Raw genomic sequence first — 25831 nt, 5'->3', positions numbered from 1 at the left:
GGCTGCTTCCTGGTGGGGTGTAACAAAAAGGAGGCCTGGTCGAGGACCGAGCCGCGGGGACGCTAAGCCCCGAAATCATCTCGAGATAATCAGGGACAGAGCCTTTCCCAGTCTTTTCATGAAAAACCCCTCTAAATTTTTTTTATCCCCAGTATACTTCTATTATACAACATCAAGCCATGTTATGTTAGACTAAACAGCATTATCAGGTAAGAAAATATACTGTACTTTATATCAAGTGTTATATTTCACAACATAAATATAATACACTGTATTTGGGTGCATATCTTACTGCAAAGATATGCCTTGAATTAAATGTTAACATCAAAATTATGTGAAGTTGAAAGTCCTGTGCACAGTAGATAAAATATATTCAACCATATACACTTAATAATTAGAATCTGCTAGCAGGTCTTGACAAAAATATACTGAATATAAGGTACTGTACATATATAGTCAGGCTACGGCACCTGCCAGGAAAGCATGACCTTTGCCGGGCTATTATCATATGTTATTTATTATTATTATGGAATTAGGGGTTGAAGTACAGCATATGGATGGAAACTATGAGAACACAATATAACAGTTGTCAAAAATATTCACAGACAAATGTATATATACTGTATATAAAATATGTAAGTAATTCAAAATTTATAAAACGTCACATCAGGCCAAGTGTGATTTCTTGTGCTTAAAAATACCCTTAATATTCAACCACAAAGTCCTGTTACAAATGTCACACTCATACTTTTTCTTTGTAGGATCACCATCATTCCTATCTTCAGTCATGTCTTCAACTGCTTTTGAAGACTGCATGGCACCTTTCAAACACTGTGCCATGTGCCCTAAACGCTCAAGTGTCGTCAGATGGAACTCTTTGTCACAATATGGGCACACGGTATCGCATGAAGTGATGGTAGTAACCATACATTCAGTATCGAGCAAGCAATTGTAAGTTAGGAACGGTGTCAAATCAACTCCTCCTTTAATATCATTCAGCAGACATATATCATTGCCATCATCACTAAATGGATTTCCACTCAAGATACAATCACCTGGTCCTGGACCCTTATGGAGAACTTTTATGTCTGCAGCAAGAAGACGACGCTGCGAGTAAATTGTCTCCGTTACGAAAAAGTCAACTAATCCAGCCATGAGATCTTTCTCTAATGTATTTGCTTCTGTTATGAGTCTGTCTTGGTTTTCAATGGCAGGTGTTGTGGCCTGTATTCTAAGATCGAGTAAATGTTTCCACTTTTGACGAAGTTGTACTGCTTGAAACACAAGATTCTGAGCTGACATAGCATCTGGGAATTTAAGTTCAATAAAGTTATCACATGCTATTACAGTTAAATCAGCATTACTGTCCAAATTGTGAGCAAAAAGTAGCAACACTTGAGCAGCTGGAACCCTCAAGGTATCAACAAGGTATGGCTTGTTTGTCTCCAATAGGGATACATAAGCCAGCAGCTGGTGCTTGGTGCTGGCAGGGTGTCTCGATGTGAACCCAGGCAACTCTACCAAGTCCGAGTCTGTGACCTGGAGCACTTCTGGGTTGCTTGCAAAAACGCTGTTTGGGTGTAGAACTGCAAATGGCTTCGAGGCTGTGTGAAAGAGCTGTTCTGATCCTGGCTTGTAATTATTATGTTCATCAGCTATTGCCACATTTGGGTACAGTCCACTACAAAGGATGATCTTCAGCACAGTCATGTCCTTATAAGATCGTATTGTAGAGTTTCGGTATATCTCCTGCAACTGTTTCTGATCATTCTTGATCCTGAAGTCAACATCCTTAATGTCAGTTCGACTGTCATCCTCATCACTTGCAATGCTCTCTCCTTGAGACACTTTGAGCACCTTAGCCGTCCGAGGTCTATCCTTGTGCAATTCCCTCTTCAATTCGCGAAGCTGTCTCAACTGACCACTCCTCTGAGCACGTTCTGCACTTGTCAAATGGGCACGAGAACAGCCAGCTATATCTTGAAGTCCTGAATCATGTAGCAGTTGAGCAAATTGATGCCGCAACTTTGTCATTTCATAAAAGCGCTGTTCCTCTAATCCTCGTCTTCTACACCACTTGCGAGAGTTTTCATGGCCCTCTTGTTTGACACACAACCATTCCCTAAGAAAAAAGGTACAATTTTACTATATATATGAAAATTAAAATAAAGCAATCCCTAAAGTATAATTTTTTGGACTCAAAGGTTACATGTCTTGCAACCCACTCATTTGCTGTGATACCGTCCGAGAATGTCGTTCAGAAATAGATTCAAACACCGTGTTTGAATCAACATTAGAGATTCAAAGACCACATTAACAGATTCTCATCAAAGACCACATTACTATTTGATGATAACCATAACCCCTAGTACATGATAACGTCATCGCATAATAAGCAATTACAATATGATAGAATTTGTTCATAAGTCTTTGATAACTCTGTTACAACAATCTCATTCCAAATCCTTATTCTGACCCCTTCCAAATGCTATACAGGGTATAGTCATAATGGCTTGGCACTTTCCACCTGATAGTTCCCTTCCCTTCAACAAGCTGGCACACCATGCCATTATGCACTAATTATCCAAGAATACCTCAACAGACACTTTCCCAATCCGTGGATTGCTCATGGAGGACCTTGACCTTGGCCTCCACATTCTCCGGATTTGACACTCCAGGATTTCTTTGAATGGGGGTTCATAAAAACAAAGGTTTATCGCCCAAGGATCAATAGTTTAGCTGAACTTAAATTACGCATTCAGCTGGCAGTGTATGCCATAACTCACTCCTGACATGCTTCAAAATGTGTTTTGCAACACTAAGGTTAGATTTGAACTATGCAGAGATACAGATGGAGCACATGTTGAAAGTTCTCAACAAAAATTTGATTAATGCTTTATAAATATACCTGTTTTTCTATTATTAAGTAAAAATATGAAATTATGTAAGTTTTTAATAGATTTGTCCTATTTCATAGAAATAGATAGCTATTCCTTGGACACCCTGTATATTATAACCATATTTACATCATTGGTTAAAAAGAGCCATAATAATGAAAATTAGTAAATGACAATGACTACAATGCCCCAAAAGATCAGCACCTCCACAGTAGTGTAAATTCCCTAACAACCACAGAATAGCATTAACACCTCCACAGTATTTCAATGGTTTCACTGAGGAATAAATCAGAAATGGAGGTTTTATGGGCCAGTTAGTGATGGTGATTAATATGTCAGGCTGCGAGAAGCAGAACCCAACAGTCTCGTTGACCAGACCACCATACAGGAGGCCTAGTCGATTCTTGGAATCACTGCAAGTAACTGAACGGTATGATTAAGATCTGCTAAAGATCATAAAGGAAAATTTCTTACATGAGAAAGAGAAAATGAGGATCTTAAAAATAAAATTCATCTTTTCACAAGGAAGCATTTTGCAGAAAGAGCAGGAAGTTGTCAGTTTAACAAAATAGTAACAACAGGAACTGACAAAATTGACACAAAAGAATTTTTTAAAATTGCAATTTCTAGAACAAGAGGACATGAGTAAACAAAGCTGCCAAAAAATGATTAAGTTCACTTTTGCAAACAGAGTGGTAGACGGTTGGAACAATGTTAGGTGAGAAGGTGGTGGAGGCCAAAACCATCAGTACTAATTTCAAAGCATTATACGACAAAGAGTAGTGGGAAGACGGGACATCATGAGCATAGCTCTCATCATGTAACTACACTTAGGTAATTAGCCACATATAGCCAATTTTCTAATTAATTCTTCAAAGTTAAATAACAAAATTTTTTCAAAAAGCATTACTGTACAGAGTTTCCTTCTCACCATTATTTATGCAAGAATAGTAACTTGTTTTATTTATACAATCTGACACTTACGTCTCAACATTGTAAAACACCAACAATAAATTATAAATCTTCCCCCCCCCCCTTTTTTTTTTTAACAAAGTAAACCCAATACAAGTTTATGTAGGCTATACCATCTGTACCTACCTGTAAGAGGCCAGAAGGGTGAAGGGGTCCCCATGATCAGACTCAAGGTTCTTAATTGAGGCTAAACATTCAGGATCTCGATGTGCTCGGTTAGTGAAAGGACTCTGTACACTCATGGCTGCTGAGAGTGAGAGAACTAGTTCTACCTGAGAGAAGAGAAAAGGATAATCATCACCATGGAAAGTAAGTAAGTAATATTTCTTGATGATCAAAGTGAATATGATATGAAATTCTATATACAGTATATAAACATACAGGGGCAAAAATCAAGAGGTAAATGTGATGACACCCCACATTTTCTGGTGGACTCTCAGTAGCTTCCCTCAACTATTTGCTGGTCTAGTCTAGTACAGTATATAGGAAATGCACCAAGGTTCTTAGACCCACCCTTGCTTACCCGGAGATAAGGTAATTCTCAGGAGAAAGCACTAAGCCATTATGGCTATATAGCACTTGGAAGGGATAAGGATTTAGAACAGGACAAAGAAATGTGTCCAATCACTAGGATGGTCGGGGATTGAATTATGATCTGAAAGAAGCGAGATTGTTGCACTACCATCCAGTCCAAGGTACTTGTAATTATTGCCTATCAGGAGCCTGAACCAAAATCTGGCTCTTTATTTAAGAGGTGTGGTGTGCTTAGAGATCAGATCAACCTAAACCCCAAGAAAACCCACCAGAAAGCAAAAGTGTAACAAAACAAGCAACTGCTCAAAGAAAATTTTGTACTTAGATGTAACAAGGCACATGATTGTTGCTGTGGGCTAAACACCCTAACTGTGAAGTGTCTGACTGCCACCAGGTTACAACCCAAAGGTGCCTGAGGCTCCATCCAGCCTGCCCCTCATTCATGACCCACTGAAGCCAAACCATCCACCAGTTGGTAAAAAGAAGGGAACAGGGTAGGGATGGGAAACCTGGTGGTGCACTGGTATATCATAAATAGGGCATTCATTCCCATACAGTAGCAACAATTGCTTTCCTCGTTACCTCGGAATACAGAACCTAATTTTCTTCAAACTGTTTCTTATTTTGTTGTGCTTATGTTTCTAGTATTCTTTTTTGTTTTTTGGTTGATCTTTAATCCCCACATGCCCTTCGCCTCATCGAGATAGATTCCGATTCTGGCTCCCATTGAACAAGGGTGTCTCTGTAGAGTGGAACATCTCCCAAAGGCTTGGCTGGACCAGTGCTTAGCTAGAGGATGCTACCAAGGGGGACCCCTTCTAGAAAATGTATGTGATACAGTATTCACAAACTGGCACTACACAAAAAAAAAGAGAGGATATTTTCAAGAATCATTAATTCAATAATGAGATAATACTGACCTGGTGGAAGAGAGAGCCCATAATCAGCATCTTGCCAAGACTCACATCCATGGGTAACTGAGAGAGGAGTTTACCAATGGTAGTCAACCCCTCTGCTTCTGAAACAGCCGCTTGAGCCTTTAGAGAGTATAAGGAATTTTCTAAACTCTCTATAGCTGGAGGTTCAATAAATGGGAAGAGTCTAATATTCGGCAATCCCATTGAAATCATCTGAAGGACAAGAGAATCCAATGGAACTCGCTGTATCTCTGGAGTACTATACTGGGAAAATGAATTATATTCCTGTTCGGAGTACAAACGAAAACAGGTTCCTGGGCCTGTACGACCAGCTCTTCCTTTCCTTTGCTCTGCTGAAGCCTGACTTATCCAAAACTCTTTTAATTTCCTCATCTTAGACTGAGAATCATAGCTCATTTCCTTAACTTTTCCAGAGTCAACAACAAATCGAACACCATCAATAGTAATTGACGTTTCAGCAATATTTGTAGAAACTATGCATTTCCGAACGCCTTCTGGAGGAACATCAAAAACCTTTTCTTGCTCAGAAACAGACAAGGTACTATGCAGAGTCAAGACAATCCATCTGTTTGTCTGCAAAGCATAAGTCTTGACTGCTTCTACAACTGTTGATATCTCACTCATGCCACTCAGAAAGATCAACAAGTCACCTCTTTCATCATCCGGATATTTGCTATCTATCAATTGAAGAATTCGTACATATGGTGCAGGATTAATTTTCTCTCTTTTACTGGCTATCTCTATGGATGGAATTGGAAAATACTGCAGTGTGATTGGGTACAATCTGCCTGGTACTTGAATTACAGGGGCTTTGCCCAAAAAATAATTTCGAAAGAGGTCAATATTGATGGTAGCACTCATCAACACAATTTTAATATTTTCCCGCTGCATTAACAAACATTTCATGACCCCTAGTAAGAAGTCTGTGTCAAGGTGACGTTCATGAATTTCATCTAGAATTATTACATCATACAGAGAGAGTGAACTATCTACTGACACCTGTCTCAAAAGAAGACCCTCTGTCAGAAAAACTATCCTCGTATGCTCCGTTTTGTTTTTCTCAAACCTTATTTGATAGCCAACTTTTGAGCCAAATTCATTTAGGGTTTCATAAGCAACTCGCTTTGACAGAGATATGCAGGCAATGCGTCGTGGCTGTGTACAAGCAATGTTCAAAAAACCAGCCGCGAGCAAGTACTGGGGAACCTGTGTAGACTTACCACAGCCAGTGTCACCAGCAATTATCACAATATTGTTTTTCTGAACTGTAGAAATTATCTCTTCTTTGTAATCTGCAATAGGGAGATTAGCCTGTGAACTGCGCAACTTTTTTAACTTTTCAAATCTTTGCTTCTGCATGAAGTCTAGATAAAGTAAAATAATAAATTTAATTTCAACAAGCTTCTTCATGGAGAGTCGCTTCTTGCCATCTTCTAAATCTTGTGGAGGCAGTCTCCTTCGTAAGTCATCAATATCTTTAAAATTAAGGGCAAAATTTATATTGTACCTTTTGTCATATTGAAGTGGTAACTGATAAACTAAACTAATGCTCCTCCCTTCACTACTGTCTTTAGTATGGTTGCTAGTGCACATCTCTCGAATCTTTTTTTGTTTCTGCAGTCCATGATATTTTTTAAGAAACTTCCAAAAGTCAAAATATTCCTCACTTCCTCTTTTAATAATATCTTCATCTCTGAAAAACATCTGATTAAGTTCGTAGCGATGGTTCTCCCAATCAAACATGAGCTCATCTTCTGAATCTGCATCACTTTCACTGCTCGAGCTTCTTTTCTGTAGTGTCAAGGATGTTTGTGGGTACATTTGACTGTTTAATGTTGAAGGATGTAAGTCTGATTTTGGGATTTCAAACTTATGAGACTTCACTCTCTCTGCCGTTACCTTACATTCACCAAAGGAAGCTTTACATGGAGACATGGACCTTGATCCTTTTGTAGTCAAATGTCTTGGGGATTTGGACTGTGACAGATCCCTTGGCCTTACTCCGCCTCTTGAACTCTGCCTAGGCAGAGACTCAGATTCTAGCATATCACTCAGTCTTGCTCTACTGAAATTTGCCCTAGGTGGAGATGTAGATTTTGATTGATCACAAGACTCAACTCTACTTTTGTACAATTCCTCTGATTGTGCCAGTGATCTTGGCTCTGAATCTGAACTAGAGCTGCTTGCCGAGCTTGAACTTCTTACAGAACTTCTTTCATGCAATCTAGATACTTTTTCTTTACAAGTTTTTTTTCTCTTGTGCTTCTTATGTTTTCGTTTCATCCTCTTCCTTTTTGTCTCCCAATGAGGAGATCTTGATGAAGACCTTTCTCTTTTGGAATGACCCATACTTCCAGTTGTTGTTTTTATCCAAGAAATTTTACACTTTCCTGTTTTATTATCACAACTTCACCATACACTATGTCCCCCAGTCAAAGCCTTAATTTCATAAACTATTTTTAAGGATCGATTTACAAATTCCAACTCTTCATTTATTCCTTAAACTTCCACTCTTGTCGACACATTGGGCACTGTTGGTGTAACTGTTGCGACTGCAGCCACTTCATAATGCAGTGAATGTGGAAGCAGTGTGAGCATTGACCCCATACTAGAGGACAGTCATCACCTGGCAGTCGGCAGTCTGAGCAACATCCGTCAAATGGCATTCGGCAAATTCCACAGCTGTCATCATTTGCTACCCATCGCCAAGTTGCTACCCCTGTCCAGGACTTAATCTTTACCTTCATGACCTGTAAAAATAAAGGCAGGTAATTAAATCAATGATAATCTATGGTTTTTATTTTTAAGTACATTACTTATATTTTGGATCTTGGGGAAGGCATCTCTGGCTTTTTATTCCAGCATATTTAACTCTTCATTAGTACCCTTGGGTGTCCCTTGTGTGCCTGAACTTTGCAAGTAACCTTGGGTGTTTGCTCACCCAAGAACAAATTACTGAAAAAAAATGTATGCTGTACTACAGTATATCACATAATATTATATTTATATAAAGAATGATAATGTCTTCTCATAGACATAACAAACAATAAAAAACCACACTTGACTATTTGTGTATTCTTTACATAAATTTCACAAATACACAAGTGTGGTTTTTTTTCCCTATTATATTCATAGCTAAATTATAATTGATGAAAGTGATAAAAATGCTAAAGTGAACATAAAAGTTCCTGTATTCGATACCCATGGAGGTTTAGGCATATTTTTTTTCACTTCAAGCTAAACTGTTCTTTCACAACAGTAAATAGGTACCCATGTGTTAGACAACGGTTGTGGGTTGCATCCTGGAGAAGGTCAGTCACTGCCCTAAGGAGACCTCGATAGCCTCACAGGTTTCCTGTTCCTGACAATGGGAAACCAGAGCCATATAGTTATGGAAGAGGTAAGAGTACTGGTACAGAACAGAAATGTGGGCAACTTGCAGATGTCGATGAGGTCCAGTAAACCATATGTAGTGGATAAATAGTAATGGAATGAGAGTGGAGGAGTTCCCAGAAGGCTTGGAAGTTGCACTCCCTTAGATGATTTGAATAATAATAATAATAATAAATAATAAATATAAAACCAACATGTACTGTATTATTATTCAATAAACATAATGGAGGGAGAGATATAGTGAATGTAAGATTGGAGAGTACTGTATATGTTTTGCAGAGTACTATATACTGTATAGTTTTATTACATATTTTTAAATTATGAAAATAAAACATGTGACTATTTTACTGATCAGACAGTAGCCTAACTGGGCAACTGAAATGGAAAGTCATACTTGTATATATGTTTACTTGTTGTTTCATGCCTTTATCACATGTCTGATTAGTCAAGACCTGTGTGTTAAAAATTAACTTCCTCTGTAATTGTCATACTGAACAAGTGTCACAATGAGATGCTATATAATAAATTACAGAAAATTTAAAATAAATAATTTAATGATCGCTAATACATAAGCCTAGCTAGTGCTAGAGACATACCAACATCTACTAAAATAAACTTTAAAATTATATAAGTGTGCCTGTCTCCAAAATGGATCCAACAGTTAACTCAATGATGTCAAACCTTACATACAGTATATAACAACCTTTTATATTTTATATTCGTAAGATCAGATCATATTACTCTCTGGGCAAAGTGTAGGACTTGCCTGGGTGTTGTCGTCAAGAGTCGATTTAGGGAAGCTGACGATCCTAGGATGGGATGCACCCCAGCTAACCGGGTTCAGGAAGTGTCGAAATGGCTGTATAACCTTACAATGTCTTCAGACGACGGATCTTTCCGATGAAACGGAAATTTTACCACTGAATCTGCTGTCTGGTGGAGCGAGGAAGAACATCTGCACGACACCAACCCCGTCTGTTGTTATTGTTGACTGAGGGAGGACGAGGGCACATCTTTATAAACTCACCGAGATGGCATACCCTTACTAATGCATAAAAGTAGAATTAATAATGTTCTAAATATATGCAACAATAATCAGAGTTATCATAATTATTTATGTATGACGTTTATTTATTAATTTTTGAAGAATTGGTTCATCAGAAAAGCTGCAACACCGGCGACGACCACAACATAAACACACAGGCTCGCAGGTTCCTCCTGGAGTCTCTCAACAATTGTCTGGCCTTCAACACTACAACACTTGCAGTCTACGGGTTGAAAGCAAACCCTCAAGCATCTGTAGACGCGTGATAAGTGGAAGAAGTAATAGGTTTCGCTTTGCGGCATCACAATGGACAATTCATCATGGACAGCGCCCCCAGGGGCGGCCCAACCCATGGGGATCCAATCCACAGCAGGAGCCGTCCCTATTATGAACGATAAAGGTCAGTTTTGTATTGTTAATTAAGAGGAACATCAAATGCATTACTTTTTTGCTTTTAGTTGCCACCTTGGGTAGCATTATCTAATATTTTGCATTATTAACCCCATTTACTTCCATTGTAAGTACTCTAGAGTTTTTTGTCAATGGCTTGGCACAGTAGATGATATTCATATCACAAAAGTTAAATACTATTGGATCTGGCCATCACTACATATAGTCTTAATGGCTTGGCACTTTCTCCTGACAATTCTCTCCCTTCCCCCCCTCAATGAGTGACTTCACCAGCAATTTTGCTATTGACTAGGGGGGGACTGACAAACCTAATAAGCTTTCTGTACTCAACAAACACTGCATGTTAATGGCTTTGCAAGAATGTACCATTTAATCACCAAAATATATACACTCACAGCCTATTGTACTGTTTTTGTATTAAGGATTTCATATTACATTTGGCTTCATTCCTGACTTGCAGTCAGGCAACCTGTCCTACAAAAAATATCTCTTCGTTCGTATTCATTACATAATGCCAAATATTGTCGTACAAGAAAATGGAAGCGGTTCACGAAAGTTACGTACTGTCCTGTTTTCCGTTTTGAGTCCTCTGGTAGGTTGAGAGAGCACTTTAAATTGATTTTTTCTTGACATTAGGTAGCCTTAGGAGGAAAGGCTGAATCAGGATCCCGGGTTCAGTTTTCAGGCGAGACAGAAGTGGTAGACACATTTCCTTTTGCCTAATGCCTCCATTCACCTAGCAGTAAATAGGTACCTAGGAGTTAGTTTAAATTAAACTAAAACAATTTAGTTTAAAGTTTTGGTGAACCTTGTTGGTACTAGGACCAGAAATGTTTTGTTTCACTCAACTCTTTTGGTAGTGAGAACAAAACAAGGAAATCTCGGCTCTAGTCTGCATATTAAAAATATTATGAAATCGTAAAGAAGCAAACTGTATATTATTTTAGGTAAAATCTGTAAGACTTATTTCACAAACTGAAAAATTGACACTGAATGTGTGCAGGGAGTTAAGGATTCCCATGAGGTATGATAGGTCTTATAGGTGAACAAAATTGGAGTTGGTGAAGTGCAATGCACTTTGGTGTATGGTCATGTTAGTAGGCTGCCTGAAAATCATTAAACGAGAATTATGTACAAGGATGAAATATGACGATCATATGATAGATCCAGACAATCAGTATAACAATCGGTATGTATTTTAAGAGTGGAGAATGGAATATTATATGAAAGAAAGGGTGCCATGGTAGATGTTAATGAGCTTGAAAGAGCGAAGGGTTTTTGTGATTGACCTCCTCGAGAAACTCCTGTTAAGGTCACTTTTTGATGAGCTTCCGAGACTAAAGCATTGAGGCCATAGATTTCTGAAGTCAGCAACAGCAGGTGAAACAGACAGCTCCCAAGTCTGTTCCATCTATTCAGGCAGATCAGCAGCATAATACAGTTTTCACTAGATTTAATATTTATATATATGGTTCTTTCACACAGGCGAGGTATCGATGAAGAAGGTCAAAGTGCAGCGCTATGTGAGTGGCAAAAGACCAGATTATGCCCCAGCCTCGTCAGATGAAGAGGAGGAGGAAGATGAAGATTTTACCAGACCACGAGGAGCTGCCCCTCCATCTCCACAGCAGCATAAGTCTCTCACCGAGGCAGAGATGGCTGACCCTAGGCTGCGGCGTCTTTTGGCAAACCAACAGCAAGAAGAAGCAGTAAGAGAGGAAGAAATGGAAACAGATGTTCCTCGTCGGAGAGTAATACATCAGGTAAATTATTTTTTCTTTCTTTTCATCTCGTTAACTGATTTTAGTCTGAGATTCTAAAGAACATTTTGATTAAAGTATTTATTAGCTATGGTGAATATAAATATAAAAACACCAAAAAAAAATCTAATTTTAAATCAAGTTATCAGGAATTAGGAATCTTGTGACATTTGTTGATTCAGCAGTAACATTAATTTAGAAGTTGAGTCTTTAATCCACAGCTTTGTGAATCAAAATACTGTACTTGTATCTGAAAAGAAAGAGAGGGAGTCATGCTTTGTTTCAGAAACCATGGGACATTCTATATGGTTTCAAATTGCATCAATAAAACAAAAAGAAAAGCTTTGCAGATTGTGACAAATTGCAGAAGTTTAACATTTTCCAAAGTTTATTAACATCACCAACTAAAAACAAATTTCATAGCCTTGAGATTGTCAAGGGCTCAAGACAGTTGATAAGCCTCACTCCAAATACTTGGAAGGGAGTTAAATGTCTAGCATTGATATGATGTCAGAAGGAATGTTAGGAGTTGTGAAAAGATTCTAACACTAACTGAGCTATGTAAACAACTTGAGAAAAGTACATTTTCCTTATTAATGTTTCTCATTTATTTTTATTGCAAATGTTTTGTTTGGATGAGAAATTATATCTTATAAATACTTATAATGAGTTGTGTATTCTTAATGTACCCCCCTGTACTCAGACAACCAAATTCTATTATAATATATAGTACTGGTATTTAAACATATTTGTTCATGTGTAAACAGGCAGAGGTTGTAGAAGTGAGTGAGGAAGAGAAGGAAGAAGAAGAAGAAATGGAAGAGGAAGAGGATGAAGAAACAGAAGAGAAGGAGCCTACAATGAAGCCAGAAATGAGAACAAGCCATCGTTTGGCAGAGTCTGACAGTGAATCAGAAGACGAGGTCGACGAAGATGAATTAGCACTGCGTCGTCTCAATCTCCGTCAACGAGCACTGCAAAAGATTCAGCAAGAGGAAGAAGTAAGTAACTCTTCTAAAACAAATTTAAATATGACAGTAATAAAAAAATATATATCAGTGTACTGACCTAAAATTATTTTTAGATGCAATATTTCAAGAAACAATATTATAGCTATGAAGTTTGGCCTCTTAAATGATATCCAGATTGCTGATCATTTCATCTATCCCTCTGTATGTTTGACCTTTTCTCTTATCAAGCCACCTCTGAGGGGATGTCTTTGGTTAGAAAGCTCCTAATCAACTATTTATAAAAAACATGTAGTCTTATTATTCTTGTTTATTCACTTTGATCGCCCCATTTTTTACCTGAATTTACCTGAGGGACACCATCTCACTAGTGGTTCACTAGTGTGTGGCTGTCCACCTATCTTCACGTGTCGATTATTTTAATGATGTTTGAATTTCTGCTGTGTGGGAGTCATGTTGTGGATGCCCTGGTTGTTCATTTCCATCTTTCTTCAAGGTGGCTGTATGAGGGGGTTTTTCAGAACTTTCTGGGTCTCTAGCTGGTGTCTTCATTGTCAGACTGTGGTGCTGCTTCCTTCCTGCCTCTTTAATGTTAAATAGTGACACCTTGTATCACCTTGGCTTTTGCCGAGCCATTTTTGTTGGCTATCATTTGGCTTTATCTTTCACCCCATTAGTCAGACTGGGCATGCCTTCTTTTACTCTTAGCTGGCACATGCTCTGCTTGAGCCTTCTGGAAACATCATTTCACGTGTTGAAATTTTCTGTCTTCAGTTCAATTTTTGGTGTTTCAATCATCTCGGGCAATCTTCCAATTTACGCTGGCGATGGGCAACCATGTGGTCAACCTTCCCAGAAATACAGATTTTAGTGTAATGATTCACTCTTTTGTGAATGGCACCTCAGTAGCTTTCCAGTCTCATCCGTCCTCCCTTCTTCCCTGTAGTTTCCTTTTTGTTTAGTTTCAGGCACTGCAGCTTCAGTATGAGGTTGCTGGAGGCCTTAGGCACTAGGTCCACTACCTAGTGGTGAACTGGAGAATTGTGGGGATGGAGGGGTGGGGGTGTCCTGACTGTTTACAGATTTATGTTTTGCAGTTTTTAAGATCACCAAATAATTTTTGGTACAAGTTTTAGGTTTTTACGAGGGTCCTTTATTAATTCTTAATGGCAGTTGACTTCCTGGGGGGGGGGGGGAAGGCAGTTGAGCTTTGATTCCCATATGCTCCCTTCCCCATGGAGATAGTAAATCAGATAATAATGTTGGCTGAAATTGTCTCTGAAGCCTAGCCAATCTCTTTTTGACATTCAAAAAAGAAAATGATAAAAACTTCAAAAAGGTATCTGGTTAACTGGGCTGTGATTCCAGACTGCATGCAGCAGTGTCTTCAGAGTTGACTAGACTGTCAGACACCAGGTCCCAGGTACATTGATCCTTGGAACTAACTCAAGATAACCTCAAGGGAATCAACCGAGTGCCACGTAGAAATAGGTTCCATTACTCTCGGTACTAAAAAAAAAAAATTGTGGTTGTTATTCAGCATTCAGGGTCCATAGTTAAATACTGTACTCAAATATTAAAAAAAAAAATTGCCAGAAATAACTTTAATGAAAATAAATGTCTTAGTTATTAGGAAAAGAAGATGAAGGGAGTGAAGAATCATCAGAGGAAGAAAGTTCAGAATATTCTGAGGAAACAGACTCGGAGGAAGAAGGGCCAAGATTAAAACCAGTCTTTGTACGGAAAAAGGACCGTGTCACAATACACCAGAAGGAGCAACAACAAGCCAAATTCAAGCAGGTAAAATCTGAGTATGTTTAATTCAAACCAGGGAAAAACTTTTCCATCTGCAGAGAATGTTTTACTAGTAAAATTAAAAAATTTCAGCCTTGGCTTAAACACAATACATAACAGGTGAAACCTTTTTTACTTACAACAAAACTTTATCGGGATCTTTACACGTATATTAAGTGAATGAGAAGATCAACATGGTATATTAATCTATCTAGAACAAGCTCAGTTTTGAATATCTCCTTGTTTTATAACATTTGTATCACTGACATTGGCATATTTTGATATGATCAGTTGAAATCAGCCAAGTTCCTTAAGTTTGTTATTCCATTCCAGATAGCACTGCATTTGTGAGTCTATTTACACACTGAACTTTGCTGAATTTATTTTCTTAAAAGTTTATCAGTTCTCTTCACTTCCTGTTTGTATCATAATTATTTCACTTACCAACATTACACACTTCTACATATAGACTGTGTTATTCAGGTCAAAAATTAAGAGTCGCCTAAAGTTCCAGTGAAATATATTTCGTGTCCAGTTTGAGCGTCTTTCTCCGCCGTGTAGTTACCTTTCACATGGTGCAGCATGAACACATTACTAATAATAAATTAACTTGTTGATGTGTTTTAAGTTCTGTTCCATAGTAACCTTACAAATAAATGTATAAATACCACATATACCTTACCAAAAATGAATGAAATCTTAATCTTAGAATTTAAATTGTAAACTTTTGTACAGGACATTACAAGACTGAAAAAAACTACAATTAAGACTCAAACTATAAATTATGCTTACTGGTAATTATATTAAGCAAGCTTTTAATAATATAATAATTTAAATTTAATTTCTGACATTTTCTGGGTTGGCTACCTCAGTAGCTTTTCAGAGCTTAAGCATTGGTACCACTAAGCCATCAGGTTGCACCAGGCTTCTGAGAATTGAAGAGGGAAATGAGAATCATGGATCAACTAAAAACCAACCAGAGAAAAACCATCAAATGAGAAACCAACAAGAGCCAACTTGTTGACTCGTGTTGGACCTGGTTTTCACTTGGTTTTCTTGTTGAAACCAACAAGAAGAAAAAAAGGAAAATATTACAAATAATAGTAGGCAAAAGGGTTGCCATTAATGGGGGAGCTACTCAGAAATCAAAATAATGAATGTAATAAAATGCCCCTCTCTGGTCAGCCTTCAGGAGTGCCCCATTATTGCCTTCTTATCGCTGCCTTTCCTGTGGAGGTTTAGGGATTTCATACAGATGAATTGTTAGCAAGGCAGGTGGTGGATTGGAAATGTAGGTAACCTGTTTGGCTGTCTTGATTGTAACTGGGCAAGTGGGAGCTAGGGGGGGGGGAGGTGTTCACCCATTGTCTATTATCATTTATCATTTGTATATTTTTGTTTACACTATTTTGCCTGGACTTTTAATGGCTTATTTTTTATTTTTTTTATACGATATCTGATACTGTATTATTTCCCTCACTTGGTTCAGCAACCCAGATTTTAGTCCTGGTTGCTAAGGTCTGCATAAATCTTGGGAGCCTGATATAACCTGAGTGCTTAGCGGTACCAGCACTTTAGCTCCTGGGAGCTACTGGGGGGTTTGATGAAGGAGTGGTGTTCCGTTACATTCAGTGCTTGATTTTCTCATTATAATCAATAATGACGATTATCGATTATAATTATCATTATGGATTATAATGATTATAATCGTCATTATAACTTCCCACTTTCAGAGGGAGGGGATGCACTTGTTTGATAATGGAATAGTATTTTCATCCCAACACGATATATACCAAATGTCGTGTGGATTCATATATACTGTACTGATTTTTTCTTTTTTTACACCATCTGTATTTCAGCAAGAAGTAGAAAATCGAAAAAGGGTAGAAGAACGACGGCGCGAGACGCTTCGAATGATCGAACAGGAACACCGGCAGGCAGCTACACTGCGTAACGCTTTAGATAATAATGACCCTATGAATGCCATCAACACAGATGATGAAGCTGATGATGCAGAGTATGAAGCTTGGAAGCTAAGAGAATTAAGACGACTAAAGAGAGATAAGGTATGTCTTCAAATGTATTTTTTAAAAGCTGTATTAAAAAATTTCTTTCATTTGGTAGTTTGCAGCCACCTTGTGTGTGTGTTAAATTACACCTTCCTTGAATGGGTAGCCTAAAGTAGGTTTTTCTCGAATTGAACTTAACAAAAATCCAAAGGTTTGTAGTTGAACACCAGCATTCGAAGCACCCCTGAAAAGAAGACAAAATGGAATGAAAATTACTACATAAAGAAACTTGATAAAGATGTACAAAATATGAGTGAAGTGCACCAGAAACATCCTTACAGAAGCACTGAGAAATTAAACAATGGGTTGAAATAGGGGGGGATTTAAAAGGTTTGTTTTTGTATTTTTCAAATAAGAAAAACATCAGTTCTTTCCATCTGTACCATTAAAAATTCTTAAGAGAAATGGCAAAATATACAAAATATACTCGAGCATTGAGAGTAATACTGTATAACGTTGCTTTTTTAACTCGGCCTCGGTTGCGTGCCAAGTTTAGGCATAAGCCACTGCTTATCAACAGAGACTTGTCAAATAATTACATTTATTTATTACAATTACTTGGCTCTAGAGCATAGTTAATACCTGATATTTTAAACTTAACATCAATTATACAATACAGTGACATACTGTAGATCTCATTATATTTTATAAATTGCATGATATAAAATACATAACATGTGCTATACAAAAATTGCAGCTTTTTCCCCATTCATATTTCCTCGGTGACTTTCCATTCATATATCTTAATTTTAGGAGGAACGTGACGCAGCAGAGAAGGATCATGAAGAAGTCGAAAAGTTGAGAACTATGGGAGAGGAAGAAAGAAGAATTGAACTTCGAAATAATCCAAAGGTTTGTAGTTGAAAGTTTCATTTGGCTGTACAACAATGACAAGTTTAGCAGATTTTGTTTTTGATTTAATGTTTCTGTAGTTCACAGGGATTAACCAAATTTTATTAAGTCTTGGTAGGTTATGTTTTGCAGATCATTTTATATCAGCTGAATTACCGTATGCGAGTAACTGCCTAAAAAATGGATTATTTCATCAACTCATTGAGAGCACATGTCAGTAATAGCATGACAGGCTATGAATTGTGTGCTTCATGCCAGAGTTGATTTTAAAACCGCTTCCTGTGCTACTAGCAGCCATCTAAACTAGTTTGGTACAATCCTAGCACGACTTGAATATGATGCAAATATGTACCCTTTAGTCTCCTGCTCACAGTATGCAAACTTCAAAAAAGAAGTTGCCAACATTGGGCGCTCAAGTAATATAGAGAAAACCCATCATTGAATATAATGAAATGCCTTTTTCTGGAGAAGCCGTGGTGGCTCCCGGAAGTTATTTTGCTAAGATTACTCTGTACTAAAAGGTTACATGGGTCAGGAAGTTCTGTTTGGCCTGCCGGTGACCACAGTCAGATTCTGGCTCCTCACACAGGCTCAGGGAGCAAGTGACAATCTGCCACTCTAATGGTAAAAGCCTCCAAAAAGTCGGCGAAGCTTTACAGACAACTAGAGGATTCCCAGAAAACGATGCTTCAAAACAAGTAAACAACTCTGCAAATAAATCACACAGAACAAGGAATTCACTGGAACTAGCTCAACTCATTACTACTGATTACCACCACCACTAGGCAGCCTGGCCTCAGCCCTCAGCCAGCTTCCTTGGTTATTTATGGAGCTGATTAACAACCCAACAATAAACTGATGACACCAGGAGTTCCTCCAGGAGGAGGCATTTCATTGCATTCAAATGTGCAATGGGTTTATTCAAACCCAGCATATTCAAATATGCTGGGTTTCTGGAGGGAACCTAACAACCACCGAAAACAAAAACGGGACTTTCCATGAAAGAGAAGACGCAACAGGCACTAGGACGAAGAAGAGAAACCAGGCAGGGACACATGGCCCAAAGTAACACACGACCAACTGAGACCATAAACATTGGCTCAATACTGGGCCACCAGAACCCTTTTAGAATGGAAAACCCTCGAGTCCAAATATTCGCCTAGGACATGTTGGAGAAGACTGTTGCTAAAGCTGCGTATTTGCACTCAACATGGGCCTCGGGGTAAACCGCAGGCTGGCTAGACTCAATGACACTGTGGACAACCTGAGAAATGAGAGTTGTTTCATCAAATAAAACAGGATTGTTTCATCAGTGATGTGCATATCAACCAGTGCTGATTTTAGGTCTAACACAAGATTTAAAATTCCCACAAATACACTGGGCTTACATCCAATTCCTCAGGTCTCCAGTAAACAGATGCTGTCTGGGAAAGACTTGTGGGCACTCCTGGGTGTGTGGGCCTCGGTACTAACACAACAATCATGTGTAGCCCATGCAACAGTTCATGCCCACAGCATCACTTAATGATGATGCTGAAATAAATATTTTCAATTATTTATTGATAATAACATGAAAACCCTGACAGTGATAAAGATTATGTACAAGGTTCAGATATCAGTAAATGGTGCATAAACATTTAGTTATCAGACTGTATTCACACGTTATATATAACAGCAAAGAAAACCATGTTTTATTATTCTAATATTGTGGTGTGGATATTAGTCTAATATCCACCACAATATTAGATAATAAAACATGGTTTTCTTTGCTGTTATATATAACGTGTGAATACAGTCTGATAACTAAATGTTTATGCACCATTTACTGATATCTGAACCTTGTACATAATCTTTATCACTGTCAGGGTTTTCATGTCATTATCAATAAATAATTGAAATATTTATTTCAGCATCATCATTAAGTGATGCTGTGGGCATGAACTGTTGCATGGGCTACACATGATTGTTGTGTTAGTACCGAGGCCCACACACCCAGGAGTGCCCACAACTCTTTCCCAGACAGCATCTGTTTACTGGAGACCTGAGGAATTGGATGTAATCCCAGTGTATTTGTGGGAATTTTAAATCTTGTGTTAGACCTAAAATCAGCACTGATTGATATGCACATCACTGATGAAACAATCCTGTTTTATTTGATGAAACAACTCTCATTTCTCAGGTTGTCCACAGTGTCATTAAGTCTAGCCAGCCTGCGGTTTACCCCAAGGCTCATGTTGAGTGCAAATACACAGCTTTAGCACAGTCTTCTCCAACATGTCCTAGGCGAATATTTGGACTCTAGGGTTTTCCATTCTAAAAGGGTTCTGGTGGCCCAGTATTGAGCCAATGTTTATGGTCTCAGTTGGTCGTGTGTTACTTTGGGCCATGTGTCCCTGCCTGGTTTCTCTTCTTCGTCCTAGTGCCTGTTGCGTCTTCTCTTTCTGGAAAGTCCCGTTTTTGTTTTCGGTGGTTGTTAGGTTCCCTCCAGAAACCCAGCATATTTGAATATGCTGGGTTTGAATAAACCCATTGCACATTTGAATGCAATGAAATGCCTCCTCCTGGAGGAACTCCTGGTGTCATCAGTTTATTGTTGGGTTGTTAATCAGCTCCATAAATAACCAAGGAAGCTGGCTGAGGGCTGAGGCCAGGCTGCCTAGTGGTGGTGGTAATCAGTAGTAATGAGTTGAGTAGTTTCAGTGAATTCCTTGTTCTGTGTGATTTATTTGCAGAGTTGTTTACTTGTTTTGAAGCATCGTTTTCTGGGAACCCTCTAGTTGTCTGTAAAGTTTTGCCGACTTTTTGGAGGCTTTTTCCGTTAGAGTGGCAGATTGTCACTTGCTCCCTGAGCCTGTGTGAGGAGCCAGAATCTGACTGTGGTCACCGGCAGGCCAAACAGAACTTCCTGACCCATGTAACCTTTTAGTACAGAGTAATCTTAGCAAAATAACTTCCGGGAGCCACCACGGCTTCTCCAGAAAAAGGCATTTCATTATATTCAATGATGGGTTTTCTCCATATTACTTGAGCGCCCAATGTTGGCAACTTCTTTTTTGAAGTTTGCATACTGTGAGCAGGAGACTAAAGGGTACATATTTGCATCATATTCAAGTCGTGCTAGGATTGTACCAAACTAGTTTAGATGGCTGCTAGTAGCACAGGAAGCGGTTTAAAATCAACTCTGGCATGAAGCACACAATTCATAGCCTGTCATGCTATTACTGACATGTGTCTCAATGAGTTGATGAAATAATCCATTTTTTAGGCAGTTACTCGCATACGGTAATTCAGCTGATATAAAATGATCTGCAAAACATAACCTACCAAGACTTAATAAAATTTGGTTAATCCCTGTGAACTACAGAAACATTAAATCAAAAACAAAATCTGCTAAACTTGTCATTGTTGTACAGCCAAATGAAACTTTCAACTACAAACCTTTGGATTATTTCGAAGTTCAATTCTTCTTTCTTCCTCTCCCATAGTTCTCAACTTTTCGACTTCTTCATGATCCTTCTCTGCTGCGTCACGTTCCTCCTAAAATTAAGATATATGAATGGAAAGTCACCGAGGAAATATGAATGGGGAAAAAGCTGCAATTTTTGTATAGCACATGTTATGTATTTTATATCATGCAATTTATAAAATATAATGAGATCTACAGTATGTCACTGTATTGTATAATTGATGTTAAGTTTAAAATATCAGGTATTAACTATGCTCTAGAGCCAAGTAATTGTAATAAATAAATGTAATTATTTGACAAGTCTCTATTGATAAGCAGTGGCTTATGCCTAAACTTGGCACGCAACCGAGGCCGAGTTAAAAAAGCAACGTTATACAGTATTACTCTCAATGCTCGAGTATATTTTGTATATTTTGCCATTTCTCTTAAGAATTTTTAATGGTACAGATAGAAAGAACTGATGTTTTTCTTATTTGAAAAATACAAAAACAAACCTTTTAAATCCCCCCCTATTTCAACCCATTGTTTAATTTCTCAGTGCTTCTGTAAGGATGTTTCTGGTGCACTTCACTCATATTTTGTACATCTTTATCAAGTTTCTTTATGTAGTAATTTTCATTCCATTTTGTCTTCTTTTCAGGGTTGCTTCGAATGCTGGTGTTCAACTACAAACCTTTGGATTTTTGTTAAGTTCAATTCGAGAAAAATCTACTTTAGGCTACCCATTCAAGGAAGGTGTAATTTAACACACACACAAGGTGGCTGCAACTACCAAATGAAAGAAATTTTTTAATACAGCTTTTAAAAAATACATTTGAAGACATACCTTATCTCTCTTTAGTCGTCTTAATTCTCTTAGCTTCCAAGCTTCATACTCTGCATCATCAGCTTCATCATCTGTGTTGATGGCATTCATAGGGTCATTATTATCTAAAGCGTTACGCAGTGTAGCTGCCTGCCGGTGTTCCTGTTCGATCATTCGAAGCGTCTCGCGCCGTCGTTCTTCTACCCTTTTTCGATTTTCTACTTCTTGCTGAAATACAGATGGTGTAAAAAAAGAAAAAATCAGTACAGTATATATGAATCCACACGACATTTGGTATATATCGTGTTGGGATGAAAATACTATTCCATTATCAAACAAGTGCATCCCCTCCTCTGAAAGTGGGAAGTTATAATGACGATTATAATCATTATAATCCATAATGATAATTATAATCATAATCGTCATTATTGATTATAATGAGAAAATCAAGCACTGAATGTAACGGAACACCACTCCTTCATCAAACCCCCCAGTAGCTCCCAGGAGCTAAAGTGCTGGTACGCTAAGCACTCAGGTTATATCAGGCTCCCAAGATTTATGCAGACCTTAGCAACCAGGACTAAAATCTGGGTTGCTGAACCAAGTGAGGGAAATAATACAGTATCAGATATCGTATAAAAAAAAAAAAAATAAGCCATTAAAAGTCCAGGCAAAATAGTGTAAACAAAAATATACAAATGATAAATGATAATAGACAATGGGTGAACACCTCCCCCCCCCCCCCCCCTAGCTCCCACTTGCCCAGTTACAATCAAGACAGCCAAACAGGTTACCTACATTTCCAATCCACCACCTGCCTTGCTAACAATTCATCTGTATGAAATCCCTAAACCTCCACAGGAAAGGCAGCGATAAGAAGGCAATAATGGGGCACTCCTGAAGGCTGACCAGAGAGGGGCATTTTATTACATTCATTATTTTGATTTCTGAGTAGCTCCCCCATTAATGGCAACCCTTTTGCCTACTATTATTTGTAATATTTTCCTTTTTTTCTTCTTGTTGGTTTCAACAAGAAAACCAAGTGAAAACCAGGTCCAACACGAGTCAACAAGTTGGCTCTTGTTGGTTTCTCATTTGATGGTTTTTCTCTGGTTGGTTTTTAGTTGATCCATGATTCTCATTTCCCTCTTCAATTCTCAGAAGCCTGGTGCAACCTGATGGCTTAGTGGTACCAATAATTAAGCTCTGAAAAGCTACTGAGGTAGCCAACCCAGAAAATGTCAGAAATTAAATTTAAATTATTATATTATTAAAAGCTTGCTTAATATAATTACCAGTAAGCATAATTTATAGTTTGAGTCTTAATTGTAGTTTTTTTCAGTCTTGTAATGTCCTGTACAAAAGTTTACAATTTAAATTCTAAGATTAAGATTTCATTCATTTTTGGTAAGGTATATGTGGTATTTATACATTTATTTGTAAGGTTACTATGGAACAGAACTTAAAACACATCAACAAGTTAATTTATTATTAGTAATGTGTTCATGCTGCACCATGTGAAAGGTAACTACACGGCGGAGAAAGACGCTCAAACTGGACACGAAATATATTTCACTGGAACTTTAGGCGACTCTTAATTTTTGACCTGAATAACACAGTCTATATGTAGAAGTGTGTAATGTTGGTAAGTGAAATAATTATGATACAAACAGGAAGTGAAGAGAACTGATAAACTTTTAAGAAAATAAATTCAGCAAAGTTCAGTGTGTAAATAGACTCTCAAATGCAGTGCTATCTGGAATGGAATAACAAACTTAAGGAACTTGGCTGATTTCAACTGATCATATCAAAATATGCCAATGTCAGTGATACAAATGTTATAAAACAAGGAGATATTCAAAACTGAGCTTGTTCTAGATAGATTAATATATACCATGTTGATCTTCTCATTCACTTAATATACGTGTAAAGATCCCGATAAAGTTTTTTTGTTGTAAGTAAAAAAGGTTTCACCTGTTATGTATTGTGTTTAAGCCAAGGCTGAAATTTTTTAATTTTACTAGTAAAACATTCTCTGCAGATGGAAAAGTTTTTCCCTGGTTTGAATTAAACATACTCAGATTTTACCTGCTTGAATTTGGCTTGTTGTTGCTCCTTCTGTGTATTGTGACACGGTCCTTTTTCCGTACAAAGACTGGTTTTAATCTTGGCCCTTCTTCCTCCGAGTCTGTTTCCTCAGAATATTCTGAACTTTCTTCCTCTGATGATTCTTCACTCCCTTCATCTTCTTTTCCTAATAACTAAGACATTTATTTTCATTAAAGTTATTTCTGGCAATTTTTTTTTTAATATTTGAGTACAGTATTTAACTATGGACCCTGAATGCTGAATAACAACCACAATTTTTTTTTTAGTACCGAGAGTAATGGAACCTATTTCTACGTGGCACTCGGTTGATTCCCTTGAGGTTATCTTGAGTTAGTTCCAAGGATCAATGTACCTGGGACCTGGTGTCTGACAGTCTAGTCAACTCTGAAGACACTGCTGCATGCAGTCTGGAATCACAGCCCAGTTAACCAGATACCTTTTTGAAGTTTTTATCATTTTCTTTTTTGAATGTCAAAAAGAGATTGGCTAGGCTTCAGAGACAATTTCAGCAACATTATTATCTGATTTACTATCTCCATGGGGAAGGGAGCATATGGGAATCAAGCTCAACTGCCTTCCCCCCCCCCCCAGGAAGTCAACTGCCATTAAGAATTAATAAAGGACCCTCGTAAAACCTAAAACTTGTACCAAAATTATTTGGTGATCTTAAAACTGCAAAACATAAATCTGTAAACAGTCAGGACCCCCCACCCCTCCATCCCCACAATTCTCCAGTTCACCACTAGGTAGTGGACCTAGTGCCTAAGGCCTCCAGCAACCTCATACTGAAGCTGCAGTGCCTGAAACTAAACAAAAGGAAACTACAGGGAAGAAGGGAGGACGGATGAGACTGGAAAGCTACTGAGGTGCCATTCACAAAAGAGTGAATCATTACACTAAAATCTGTATTTCTGGGAAGGTTGACCACATGGTTGCCCATCGCCAGCGTAAATTGGAAGATTGCCCGAGATGATTGAAACACCAAAAATTGAACTGAAGACAGAAAATTTCAACACGTGAAATGATGTTTCCAGAAGGCTCAAGCAGAGCATGTGCCAGCTAAGAGTAAAAGAAGGCATGCCCAGTCTGACTAATGGGGTGAAAGATAAAGCCAAATGATAGCCAACAAAATGGCTCGGCAAAAGCCAAGGTGATACAAGGTGTCACTATTTAACATTAAAGAGGCAGGAAGGAAGCAGCACCACAGTCTGACAATGAAGACACCAGCTAGAGACCCAGAAAGTTCTGAAAACCCCCTCATACAGCCACCTTGAAGAAAGATGGAAATGAACAACCAGGGCATCCACAACATGACTCCCACACAGCAGAAATTCAAACATCATTAAAATAATCGACACGTGAAGATAGGTGGACAGCCACACACTAGTGAACCACTAGTGAGATGGTGTCCCTCAGGTAAATTCAGGTAAAAAATGGGGCGATCAAAGTGAAAAACAAGAATAATAAGACTACATGTTTTTTATAAATAGTTGATTAGGAGCTTTCTAACCAAAGACATCCCCTCAGAGGTGGCTTGATAAGAAAAAGGTCAAACATACAGAGGGATAGATGAAATGATCAGCAATCTGGATATCATTAAGAGGCCAAACTTCATAGCTATAATATTGTTTCTTGAAATATTGCATCTAAAATAATTTTAGGTCAGTACACTGATATATATTTTTTTATTACTGTCATATTAAATTTGTTTTAGAAGAGTTACTTACTTTTCTCTTGCTGAATCTTTGCAGTGCTCGTTGACGGAGATTGAGACGACGCAGTGCTAATTCATCTTCGTCGACCTCGTCTTCTGATTCA

At 38.0% G+C, this 25831-nt stretch overlaps 3 protein-coding genes across 4 annotated transcripts; 1 reads left to right on the top strand and 2 right to left on the bottom strand.

The window, feature by feature from the left end:
• Positions 1-228: 228 nt before the first annotated feature.
• Positions 229-9727, bottom strand: LOC138364583 (probable ATP-dependent RNA helicase DHX34). Of its 2 annotated transcripts, XM_069324283.1 has the most exons (5): positions 9501-9727; positions 8612-8702; positions 5324-8091; positions 3996-4141; positions 229-2122 (listed from the first exon to the last, which is right to left on the bottom strand). In XM_069324283.1, the coding sequence occupies exons 3-5, from the start codon at positions 7688-7690 to the stop codon at positions 667-669; spliced, it is 3969 nt and encodes a 1322-aa protein (XP_069180384.1). In that variant the 5' UTR covers positions 7691-8091; positions 8612-8702; positions 9501-9727; the 3' UTR covers positions 229-666. The 2 variants fall into 2 exon arrangements, with proteins under 2 accessions (XP_069180384.1, XP_069180383.1); XM_069324282.1 differs by lacking the exon at positions 8612-8702.
• Positions 9728-9944: 217 nt separating this feature from the next.
• On the top strand, positions 9945-17673 carry LOC138364584 (microfibrillar-associated protein 1-like). The gene is made up of 6 exons (XM_069324284.1): positions 9945-10179; positions 11676-11953; positions 12718-12951; positions 14545-14718; positions 16572-16778; positions 17535-17673. Exons 1-6 carry the CDS (start codon positions 10086-10088, stop codon positions 17643-17645), a joined length of 1098 nt encoding a protein of 365 aa, XP_069180385.1. The 5' UTR covers positions 9945-10085; the 3' UTR covers positions 17646-17673.
• A 3358-nt stretch (positions 17674-21031) lies between these two features.
• On the bottom strand, positions 21032-24165 carry LOC138364705 (microfibrillar-associated protein 1-like). Its single transcript, XM_069324687.1, has 3 exons — positions 23993-24165; positions 21926-22132; positions 21032-21170 (listed from the first exon to the last, which is right to left on the bottom strand). The coding sequence occupies exons 2-3, from the start codon at positions 22076-22078 to the stop codon at positions 21060-21062; spliced, it is 264 nt and encodes an 87-aa protein (XP_069180788.1). The 5' UTR covers positions 22079-22132; positions 23993-24165; the 3' UTR covers positions 21032-21059.
• Between the last annotated feature and the right edge of the window lie 1666 nt (positions 24166-25831).

The sequence above is a fragment of the Procambarus clarkii genome, chromosome 14 (genome assembly GCF_040958095.1).
Source record: "Procambarus clarkii isolate CNS0578487 chromosome 14, FALCON_Pclarkii_2.0, whole genome shotgun sequence".
NCBI lineage: Eukaryota > Metazoa > Arthropoda > Malacostraca > Decapoda > Cambaridae > Procambarus > Procambarus clarkii.
The sequence above is the reverse complement of the archived record's forward strand: the minus strand, read 5'-3'. Positions and strand labels throughout refer to the sequence as shown.

Excerpts from the sequence above, each read along its gene's own strand:
- LOC138364583 (XM_069324283.1), bottom strand. The coding sequence starts at position 7,690 with ATGGGTCATTCCAAAAGAGAAAGGTCTTCATCAAGATCTCCTCATTGG. Across the intron at positions 4,142-5,323 it reads TGGGCTCTCTCTTCCACCAG|GTAGAACTAGTTCTCTCACT; the intron begins GTCAGTATTATC and ends CTCTTCTCTCAG. Across the intron at positions 2,123-3,995 it reads ACCCTTCTGGCCTCTTACAG|GGAATGGTTGTGTGTCAAAC; the intron begins GTAGGTACAGAT and ends CTTTTTTCTTAG.
- LOC138364584 (XM_069324284.1), top strand. The coding sequence starts at position 10,086 with ATGGACAATTCATCATGGACAGCGCCCCCAGGGGCGGCCCAACCCATG. Across the intron at positions 10,180-11,675 it reads CCCTATTATGAACGATAAAG|GCGAGGTATCGATGAAGAAG; the intron begins GTCAGTTTTGTA and ends TCTTTCACACAG. Across the intron at positions 14,719-16,571 it reads AACAAGCCAAATTCAAGCAG|CAAGAAGTAGAAAATCGAAA; the intron begins GTAAAATCTGAG and ends TCTGTATTTCAG.
- LOC138364705 (XM_069324687.1), bottom strand. The coding sequence starts at position 22,078 with ATGATCGAACAGGAACACCGGCAGGCAGCTACACTGCGTAACGCTTTA. Across the intron at positions 21,171-21,925 it reads GACGACTAAAGAGAGATAAG|GAGGAACGTGACGCAGCAGA; the intron begins GTATGTCTTCAA and ends TCTTAATTTTAG.